Source organism: Nannospalax galili, unplaced genomic scaffold, assembly GCF_000622305.1.
Source record: "Nannospalax galili isolate Female #2095 unplaced genomic scaffold, S.galili_v1.0 scaffold1051, whole genome shotgun sequence".
NCBI lineage: Eukaryota > Metazoa > Chordata > Mammalia > Rodentia > Spalacidae > Nannospalax > Nannospalax galili.
Genome location: NW_008331995.1, coordinates 213,222 through 224,394, shown reverse-complemented (window position 1 = coordinate 224,394; position 11,173 = coordinate 213,222). Strand labels below are relative to the sequence as shown.

Genomic DNA, 11,173 nt, shown 5'->3' with positions numbered 1-11,173 from the left:
GGTGCAGCCCGCGCGGCCCCCGCCCTCGGACCCGCCTCCGGGGGTCGCCCGGCCCCATGCCCTGCAGCAGCGGTAGAGAAGCGCGCGGCCGCAGGCGGCTCTGAGAAGCCCGGAGGGAGCCTGCAACCAGGGGACCATGTACCGGGACCCGGAGGCGGCCAGCCCAGGTAAGCGCCGCCCCGCGCGGGCTGGGGCGCCCCGCACCGGCGGGCAGGACGGCGGTACTGCCGGGGCGCCGTCTTGGAGCCCCAGCCTGGGGCTGCTGTCGGCTGGAACCGCACGGACTGTCCCCCGCCCCCGCCACATCCCGTCATCCCAGCCCCGGGGGCGTGGATTCTAGGCAGAGACTCGGACTCGGACTCGGACCCTGCAATCCGGACACTGCCATGCCAGTCTGGATGCCCGGGGCCGGCTTCGCAGTGTCCCCACAAGGACCTCCCCCCCCCAACCCCCTAGCAGCACAAGGACAATGTGTGTGGCGGAGCGAGGAACTGCTGCCCCCATGGGAGCCGGGCAGTGCCCTCAGAGGTACCCCCTTGGCTCCCCAACACCAGTGCCCTAGGAGTGCCAGCGCTGAGGGACCCCAGGGCCAGGAGGATCCTGGCAGCTTTGGGACAAGATTGTGGGCACAGGGGAGCAGAGTGGAATCTGCGGTGCCAACTGTGAATTGAGAGGGTTCCATGGGCAAGTGGGAATATGGTGCAGCGGCAGGACAAGGAAGCTTCTGGGGGGTGGGGAACCGCAGGAGCGTTAAGGAGGGAGGCAGGGGTACCTGAAGAGAAAGCGCAGCGACTGGCTGATGACAATGGGGTGCCTGGGCAATGTTCTCCTAGGCTTGGGGAGGGGGGAGCAAAGAACCCCAAACTCACTCCAGCCCTGTCGGGGAGGGAGGGAAAGGGGGCCGCACCCCTTTGCCTTTCTTAAAGGGAGTGGCCTGGGAGCCCACTGCCTGCTTAGCATCCTCTGAGCCCAAGCCAATTTTCCTTCTTCCTCGGGAAACTGCTCTGCCATTTCCTCTGTGGTTCCTGACGCCTCCCCCATGCAGTGCCCACCTGTAGGCAGGTCTCCTTCAGCTCCTGTCCAGCCTCAGTACCAGTTCCCACCTGGAGCGCTCCCCCAGACCCAGCAATCTCCTGCCCCCCTTCTCTAGTTCTAGCTGCAAGATCTCTTCTTTCTGGGAGGCTCTCCAAGGCTAAGAGCATGGCTCCAGCCTAAGACCTACTCCCACAAGAGGCTCTGGTTTACCTTCTGTGGCCCCCTGGGGCATACAGGTGCGGTGGGAAAGACCGACTCCGAAAGCCTCTACAGAAGAAGCCTTGAGCTCTGCAGCTGTCCACAGCAGACTGGTGGGCACTGGCTATGCCTGCTTGTGCCCAATCCACACTTGCTGCTTGCTCTCAAGGGGCAGCCCCCATCAATTCATTGGGGTCCAAGTCCATCAAGGATGCCCTACTGGGTACTAGACACTGTATTCACTCAGCACTTGGATCTGAGGATGAAGGAGACTCAGTCTTATGCCCTTCTCTGAGTGTCCTCTAGGTGTGGGCTGAAGGGACATTACCTTTGAGGAACCCTCCCCTCATCTATCTGAACCCAGGCCACCTACCCTGACATTGTCACCCAGGAAAAGCCTGCTTCCTGCTCTTGGATCAAGGGCAGGGACATTCTCTTGCTTTCTTCACTCTCAGAAGCAGATAAGCTCAGTTCAGAACCCAGCTTGGGAATGAAGGTAAAGGGGGTACAATAGGGACACTCCCCTCCATTGCTGTGAGGCCACTGGCCTGGGCCCATGCCTTTATCTACCACCATCACCCTGTCCCTCCAATACTTGAATACCATGATATCACACCTCCAAGCCCCTCTTCCATCTCCACGGAGGTGCTTGGCATCTTCTGGGCAAATGGCCTGAACTCCACGGCTGCTCCTGGCAGACTGGCAGCCCCTGACCCTTTCCCTCTCTGGTTGCCCATCTCACTCCTTGAAGCTGCAGGGTCCGTTGGTGCCGGTGGCAAGGGCAGCTCTGACTGGGAAGGGGGCTGGCCTGAGGTTTCCTCCTCTCTGGTGTGGGCACTTAGCTGGTAGGACTAGAAATAGGCTGGAACGGACAGGGTCTGTTTGGATCCTGTTCCTCCAGGGATCTCTGCCGGGCCTCCATGCCCCCTAATATCCCTGCCAACTTCCTAGATTCCCTATAGCTCCAGGTCAGACTCCTGTCTCCAGCAGCTCACTTAAGGTCTCCCAGTCTCTGCTAGCTACAGCCAGGGCCCTGTGTCCCCCATTCTACCCACCCACAACTCCCCTTTGCCTGGCACCAGGTAGGAGTGAGATATGCAAATTAATTCCTGTGTGACTCAGACCAGTCCCTCCTCTCCCCTCTGGTCCCCCAGGAGCCAGTACCTCTTACAGCCTGGTCTCCTCATCCCCCTCCCTCAGGAACACCTGTGGCCTATTGCTGTTTTATATATATATATATATATATATATGATCTCCTGTCCTCTCCTGCTTCTCATGCCCCAGGCCAGTTCCAGAGAGTACCTGTGGTACTCCCTCTCTATACCCACTCATTCTGTGCATCTCCATAGGGCTCAGCCTAGGGCTAAGATCTACCTGGGTGCTATTCCCTCCTCACCTGGCCCCTGGCCCCTAGGCACTATTACTTCTATGTATTATAAAGAAAGGGATGGAGGGAGAAAGCAGGAGCTGGATGGAGAACGCAGACCTGTTTCCTCCCATGCACATCGATGAGCTCCTGCCTCAGACTCTGCCTGGCCACCCCTGCTGTACCTGCAGCCTCTTCTGTCCTTTCCCTTCCCTCCGCCTTTGTCTCCTGCACATCCCAAAGCTGGCCTGGCCTGCCTCCGCCTCCGTCAGTCTGTCCCTCTGACTGCCTGTCCCCAGGCTGGGCAGGGCCTCAGCAGGCCTGCAGGGGTCAGCGTTGCAGTGGGCAGGCAGGACAGGCAGGATGGCAGTGGGGAGGAGGAGGGAGGGAGAGGTGACCTTGCGGTGAGCTAGTGAGCAAGGCCAGAGGAGGAAGGGCTGGGAAGGGGTTCAGGTCCTCAGGGCTGCCTACTCAGCCCTCAGTGTCTGGGATCTTGTCTGTCCCACTGGATAGGAGTACTTGAAGCCTTCATCTGCCCCACCTGTTAGTGGACTCTATGCACTACAAATACTCCATTACGCAGGACTTGGGGCCAGACTCACATACACTGTATAGAGCAGGGGACTTTGGCAAGGTGGGCCTTCTCTCTCTAGGCAATTGTCCAGATCAACTCTCTGGGTACAAGTTAAGGGCAGAGACTGATTAAGGGATGGGTGTGAAACTGGAATTAGGGGTATGGGCTGAAAGAGCAGATTAGGGTTACAGTGTGAGGACCATAGGGCCAGGGCCAGGGCCAGGGATGGGCCTCAAAATACAACCGTCCCACCATTTCCCTGACATCTGTTCTCTAAGGACCTTCCTCTCCTGGCCAGCCCCATCAGTTTAGGCCCCATCTACTGCCCTGCCTGCATCCTAGGCTTGGGGCAGAAGTTGAGACTATAGAGTACTTGGTCATTATAACAGGTATGGCAGGGAGGGAGCCTGGGGTTAAGCAGACCTAACACTGGGATGGGAGAGGATGTCCCAAAGGATGATGGGGAGAGAGATGGTCCTGAAACCCTTCTTTGGGGGGTGGGTGGCTAGAGTAGGTTGGATCCAGTGATGGGACAGCTGGTGACAGATAGGGGGGCAGCTGGAAGGCAGAGGAACAGGTGGGCAATCAAGTAAGCAAAGAGAGGCCTTTGAGCAACTGGTCCTGCCCCTGGCTGACCCATGGGCACCAAGGTCAATATAGTGAGGGCCCTCCAGCCCTGCTGTGAAGCACATCATGGGGTAAAGACAGAGCTGGAGTGAGTGGTCTCCTCCCACCTCTCTTTTCCCCACCCCTCTCTCTACCCATCCTCTATTCTCTTAGGGATTTTGAAACCTTATTGAATCTGATGGACCGTTTTCAATAACTGCTTCCCCCAGGGGAGTAAGGCCAAGAACAGCAGGGGAGAAGCTGGTGAGGGGGCCACATGCAGGCTGGGAGGCCCAGTCCTGAGCAGAGGAGGAAGAGAGGCAGGGGAGAGAATCAGCTCTGTGGCCTCCTTAGAAACTCTGTGACACTCAGGTGGGCCCAGGCAGGGCCATGTGGAGCCGGTCCCCAATCCACGGTCAGTACTCACAGGTGGCACTCATGGCCAATGAGGTCAGCTTTCTCGATCAGGGCGGTCACTGCCCTGGCCAGGTGCCAAAGCCAGCCCATGCAAGCCTGTGCCAGGCTAAGCCTGGGTACCCTCCTGCCTTGCCAGGGAACCCTAGCCAGTGGTGCCAAGCAAATTGTGCCAGTTCCATGAACATGGAGGTGCTGACCTTCCAGGTAGTAGGGGGCAGCCCTGCTGGGCTCTGTTCAATTTGTCCCTGGAGGGCAGGGCTTTGTCTCACCCAGCAGAATTCCCCCAGGGTTAGAACAGAGTTGGTAGACAGCATGGGACCTGTGGAAGGGACTGGATGGCTCCCAGAGCCTATGCCTGCATTACTAACCAGTTAGTGGGAAGGTGGGCTGGTGCATCTACTGCTCTGGGAGGCTTGGCTGCTGCTTCCACTTGGAGAAGACCCTTGGGAAAGGTGTGTCACTTGGGCTAGGGATTGGGGATTCTGGAGTGAGTTATACAGTGGGCTGGGATGTTTTGGGAATTGATACATCCACATGATGGAGCATGTGGGGCTCCAGTAGGGGGAAGGGGAAGACAGGGCGGTGGCAGAAACTCAGTGTCTGTGTACCTACGTGCATGAGTGCGTGTGCAGGCGGCAGCTGGCCAGTCATAATAGCTGTGCTCATCAGAGTGCTGGGTGCCCTGCCCGCTGTAAACAGCAGCTAATGAGTGTTATTTGTAGCAAGGTGCATTGAGGTGCATGGGGAGCTGTGACGGAAAGCTTTGGGGAGGGCTCCTCCCCTGGCCCTGTACCCAGGCATTGCAGGGTGTGGGCCCTCTAGGGAATCTTGCCTGCCCCCTGCCACACCTGCCGCTTGCCAACTTGGCCACCTCTGAGGCCTCCATCTTCAGGGAGCAGGGCCTCACCTAGCTGTAAGCATGCATGGATGTGGATGTGGAATGTTCTCGGGAGTGTTCATATGTACAGATACAAGATTACCACAATGCTGTGTGTGTGTGTGTGTGTGTGTGTGTGTGTGTGTGTGTGTGTGTCCAGCTGGGTTAAACTGAGTTCATCTGTGTTGCTGGCTATGTCTGATTCTGTGTGTGTGTGTGTGTGTGTGTGTGTGTGTGTGTGTACCCCTCCCCCAGAGCCTAAGAAGATTGTCCCTCATATCAGTAGTTACCCTGATAGTGAGAGAGCTAAAGATGCTGTCAGTGTCCAAAAGTGGCCTTGGAGCCTCTGGGGCTACCGTTCCTCCCACTGGGGGAGGCAAGGAGGGAGGGGGCTGAGCTCCGCTTCGGTGGGCTTTCACAGCTATTGCTCACATCATCAGCAAAGAGGGAACTTGGGCCTAGAGAGCCCTTTGGTTCTTGCACCTCCAAGGAACCCCAGAAAAGAAAGAGGACGGATGTCAGTGGATTTGTCCCAGCTGCTCAGTAGTATGTATGCCTACTCCTAGCCAGGGCTGGGTGGCATGAAAGGGGTGCTTGCATGAAGCCCCACACAAGGGGAGCAGAGGAGAGAACGGTGTGGCTAATGTGTCCAATTAAATTACTTCAAACCCTGCTGCCGCAGCTGCTCCCGATGGGGGCTCTGGGTACAAATTGGATCCATCTCATTACCATAGGGTGGTGTCAGAGGGGCCGGAGAGCTGCAGCCAGCTGGGCTAGCACAGGGCTGGACCTCTCCAGCTCTGCCCAACCTGCTCCTTCCAGAACCCTTAGAGGAGTTCTCACCAAAGCACCCCTCAAGGCCTCTGGGCCCAGTGAAGATTCTGGGGCTCCCTGCCCATCTCCTGATTCCATATGTGGGAGCCTCAGAGGACCCATTTGAGCCCCTGATTTCTTCCTCTAGGAATGGAGAGCAGTGTGTTCTGTGGGGTGTCCAGCTTAAGAACCCCTTCTAAGGTCACCAAACATACCCCACCTGCTCTCCTGATAATACTATACTATACTATACTATACTATACTATACTATACTATACTATACTATACTACACTAGCAAGGTCTTATTTATGAAGTGCTCAGTATATGCTAAGCCCTTTACATATTTGCTGCTAGGGATGGCTTGTTTAAGCCAGGTCTCTGGGCTCCACCAGCTGTGAGTTCCCACAGAGGTACTTTAACTCTAATGCCTCAGTTTCCTCCTCTGTAAAATGGGCACAGTGCCGTTTCTTCCCTCCTGGGTGACTGAAGAATGAGAAGAGATGAGATAGAAAAGTATTCATCCCAGAGCCTCACACGTAGTAAACACGCAGGAATTGGAAGGGCAGCTGTTATCAACATTACCCCGTACCAAGGGATTGTTGTGTGGGATGGGGTTCTGGAAGCTCTGGAGGACGTGCCTGCTACTTCCTTGGTGGAGGAGTTGGGGAGGGCTTCTCTGAGGCCATGCCAATCAGTGACTGTCAGTATAGCACAGATACACAGAGTGCTCTACTAAGCACGTAACACGTATATCCGCAGCACACCCTGGCAAATGGGGACTTATAGTTAGAAGTCAGTTTGGAATTCCAGCCATGCTGCCGGACCCAAGAAGATGAGCTTTGAGTGCAAAGCTTTGGGTATTAAAGACCAAAGCCGTGGAAGAAGTACGGGCTAAGCAATTGGGGACAGCACATGCAAAAACCCAGGGGCCTAAGGAGTCTTGAGCCCTTGAGGCAGCAGTTGGTAGTGCTTGGATGAGGCTTGGAGGGAGAGTTTGGGGAACAGTAGCAGGAGGTGGATTTGGGAGGGTAGACTGAACCAGATTAGGAAAGGCCTGGTACCCAGAAATGATAAACTGGACTATTGGCAGGGGAACAACAGGGTCTCATGTATCTCAGGCTGTTCTGTAACTCCTATCATAGCTGAAGATGACCTTGAACTTCTGGTCCTCCTGCCTCTACCTCCCAAGTTCTGGGATTATAGGCATGCACCATCACACCTAGATTATGAAGTGCTGGGGATGGAACCCAGGGCCTTGCATGTACTGGACAAGCACTGTACCAAATGAGCCACATCCCTAGTGTTTCATGGGTTTTTTTTTAAGGTAATGGAGGCCTTTGAGTAGATCTCTATAAAGAACTTTATACTGTGGTAGTGTAGGAGACGGGAAGCTTGACAACAAACAGGTAATAGAGCCAGAGTCTGGCCAGGGAACATACCTGCCCAGCTCTCTCTCAGTCTCCCTGCCTTGTTCTCTAACCTGAACAGAGCTGAGACCAAGGCCCTAGATTTTTAGCACCCAACTGACCTGGGCCCTGACCTTAACAAACCTGCAGTGGGAACAGACTATCAAGACAGTAGCCCAATGTGGATGGGCATCTGTGAAGAGCCTAAGCCTAAGAAGGCCTTCCAGTGCTGGAAGCATTAGAGATGGACAGCCAAAGAGGGTAGTCCCAGGGTCCTAGGAACCTGAGGATTAGGTCTGTACCTACCCCTACTACAGGCATCAGGGCCAGACCATAGTGAGAACCACATAGCTCACACTCCACCTGCCAGGCCTGAGCTCCAGAGTCCCAGCAGAGCCAAACTGTCTCCATAGCAACTAGGTGAACCACTCCCCTCTCCATTCCTACAGCCCCTGGTAGAGGGGCCCATTTCCAGCAGGGCCTTAGTATGTCTTTTGACTTCCCTTGGGGGTCAACTCAGGGCAAACTCCCTCACACTGAGGTGCTGGCACCATGCATGCATGTTGGCAATTGGGTCCATATGCACATGCAGTCTTGTGAGTGTGTGTGTGTGTGTGTGTGTGTGTGTGTGTGTGTTTGTGTGTGTACATGCCACCCTATTCTTTAATCTGATCTTTACAGCTAGCCTGGGTTGTACAGATAAGGAAACTGAGGACCAGAGAGCTGGAGAGTCTTGGCTGGGCCACTCTGCAGAGAAGGGGTAAGAATCCGAGTCAGCCTTACTCCACAGGCAGGTGGCAACCACTGAGCTACGATGCTCAGCACCTCCCTTATCCTACTAGGATCCCAGCCAAGCTGTCTCTCAGCCTATCTCTCAAAAGCGAGCCTTTGGAGTTGGTTTAGCAGCAGAGCTGGACTTAGGAGGGTGTCCCCAGCACCTCAGTGCTTGGGGCTGTCCCATAAAGCCTTCATTCTTGGGTTCCTAAATGGGGAGTAGAGTCCCCTTTCCACCCCACTTCCATTCTCTTCCCCAGGCAAGGTGGAGGGATCCCCTTGCCAGGGGAGGCTCTAGAGAAAAGAGGAGGCTCCCCTCACTGCCTGCTTGGCACCTGTCAGCCTGGGAGGAGCCTGATGAATTGTCTGTGTGCCCCTCCAACCTCATTCCTCCCTTTCCAGCCCCCGCCTGGTTGGGGAGGTGCGAAGGGAGTGATTTCACAGCCTGTCAGCTGAGACCTAAAAATACCCAGAACTCTGAGATGCTTGGGCAGGGGGAGGAGAGCGTAGGGACCAGGGATGGGGTGGAGGGGTGCAATGGTAACTCAGCCAGAGGAGCCCTAGTGGCACTATAGCTCTTCTTGGGAGCAAAGGCCAAATCCTCTGTTCCCATGGCCCCTGTCTGTCTCGTTTGGGGAAATGATCAAGGGGGGCTGGCATCCCTAGGGTGGTGGGAGTTGAGATGTGACAGCAGAACTGAGGGAGGGCTTGGTCTCTAATAGGACTGTAGACCCCAGGCCCCCACCCCAGAGCCTCTGACTGATGCCTCTTTCTCCCTCTCCACCCCCAGGTTGGCTGGCATCTTTGGGCTGTGGGAGCTAGGCTGTGCCTGAGCCTGCTTCCTTCCTGGAGAATGTGCCCACTTCTGTTAGAGGAGAGGCGCGAGGAAGGCAGTGGGGATGGGGGTGCCAGCAGGTGTATGATGTGACGTGCCAGCCACCTAGGCACTAGAGGCAAGCAGAAGAGAAAGGGTGTGGTGGCCCACATCACTGTCACATGGCTATGCACCGGAACGTGGTACAAGGTCCCCACAAACCAGCCAGAGCCCAGAGAGGGAGGGATGTGTGTGTGTGTGTGTGTGTGTGTGTGTGTGCGCACACGCACTAGAGTTGGCCTGTCTTTGGTGCTGGAATGCTTGTGGGCATGCGTGACCCAGCATGACTGTACCAGGTAGAAATTGGTCATGAAAAAGGAGCAGGTGAGGAAGGATAAGCCACGTGCAGGCATGTTACCATAGGTGTGCCCAGTGTTGGGCAGAGCTTGGGGATTCTGGAACAAAAGTAATGATGTTCTGGGCTGGGGAGATAGCTCAGCTGGTAAAATACTTGCCTTGCAAGCATGAGGACCTGAGCTCGATCCCCAGAACCCACATTAAATTTTTTTCAAAAGGTTGGCATGAGTGGCATACCCTTGTAATATCAGTGCTGGGGAGACAGAGATAGGTAGATCCTTAGATCTTTCTGGCCAGCCAGCCCAGCCTGCTTGGTGAGCTTTAGGTAAGTGAGAGACCCTGTTTCCAAAAAACTAAGATGGGGATGCAAGATGGCTCAGCGGGCAAAGGTGCCTGCCACTAGGCCTGAGGACGTGAGTTCAAACCATGGGACCCACATGGTGGAACAAGAGAATGGCTCTGACCTCCTCATGCATGCCTTGGCATGTGGCATGTGTACCCCCACACACTATACACAAAATAAATAGTAAATAAAAGTGTGATGAAAAATAAAATAGGAACCAAGGTGGACAGCTCCCAAGGATCAAGATACATGAGGTTGTCCTCTGGCCTCCCCATGCACATGCACATATGTGTGCATGCACCCACACACACATGTGCAACCACACATAAACACACACACAAGTAATTGGGTTCAAATCCCAGATCTTCTATGTATTGATTCACTCTGTGACCTTGGACAACTTAACCTTGTAGCTTTTCCTTTACCATCTGTGAAATGAAGCCAGCAATGCCATCTTGGGAAGTGGTATATGAACTACTTAGAACTGTGCCTGTCACACCGACTTAGCACAATGCATGTATGTGTTCTCATTATTATCGGGTCCCTACCCTTGAATGTTACAGGAGCACCAAAGCCCAGAGAGGACAAATGACCTCCCTGCAGTCACATACTGAGTGAGTGGCTAAAGCAAAGCTAGAACCCAGAGAACAGTGCCTAAAAATGTGTGACTTGAAATGTGGGCCCTTGTTCTACTGCCCCCTTGGGGCCACAAGAAGGACTGCAGCCCCATTGGCATCTTGAGCCTAGATTTTCAGAGCTGGGAACTCAGATGATGCCATGTTGAAGGGGTCTTCAGGGCAGTGGCCTCAATGCAGCTGGCCATCTGAATGGAACCGTCTCACTGCCTAGCTCTCCTGAGTCTCAGTTCCTTCACTCTAATAGGGTGATAGAGTTGTCATGGGGATCAAATGGATCCCACACATCATGTGTTAAGTAGCTGGCACACTGTGCTAGTAAGCACTCAATAATGTTAGCTACTGTTGTCACTTTTGCAGAGCCTTCCTTCCCAGCACTCCCTTATTTTGCTTCTCTTTCAGTCCCTGGCCACCCTTGCTCCTTTCTATGTGTCACCCCACACACTGCAGAGCTTTGATCAAGGTCTGACCTGCTGGCAGCCAAGATCTGCCTTCATCTACTATTGCTCCCTAGCAGGGAATCAGACCCACTGCTGGGATTTAGCCCTTGAGCCCTCTGCCTCTGGCTTCATCACCCACTTGCTGTATGACCTTGGCCAAGCACCACTTTCTCTCTGTGCCTTGATCCTCCCATTGAGACACAGAGAGGCTGGAATACACAGTCCAACAGGCTCCTGTTCATGTTACTCTTATAGTCATGTTACACAGTTACCCAGGAGGATCTCTAGCTCAGCCCACTGGAGGGGGTGACAAGTTGGCAGGGAGGAGAATCAGCTGGCTGCCCCCAGGGAATGCAACATCTAGGGCCTGAGCTGGCCAGTGGCCTGCCATCATGCCTACCCACACCTGAGGCTGCGTAGGAGAGTGTGCAAGCCTGGCTGGCTGGGCTCTGACATTGGGAAGACTCAAGGACAGTGATGTAGAGAGAGCCCTTCTTGGGGCTCTGGGAGCTGCCAC

The 11,173-nt window shown here is 54.9% G+C and overlaps 1 protein-coding gene across 10 annotated transcripts in view; it reads left to right on the top strand.

Moving 5' to 3' along the window:
* The first annotated feature begins 6 nt into the window (after nt 1-6).
* The window catches only part of Syt7 (synaptotagmin 7), a 60,060-nt gene continuing 48,893 nt past the window's right edge, over nt 7-11,173 (top strand). For all 10 annotated transcript variants that reach the window (XM_008827105.2, XM_008827101.2, XM_029560635.1 and 7 more), the window contains exon 1: nt 7-167. In XM_008827105.2, coding sequence (XP_008825327.1) covers nt 137-167 — 31 coding nt within the window. In that variant the 5' untranslated portion in view covers nt 7-136. The remainder of the gene's footprint in view (nt 168-11,173) is intronic.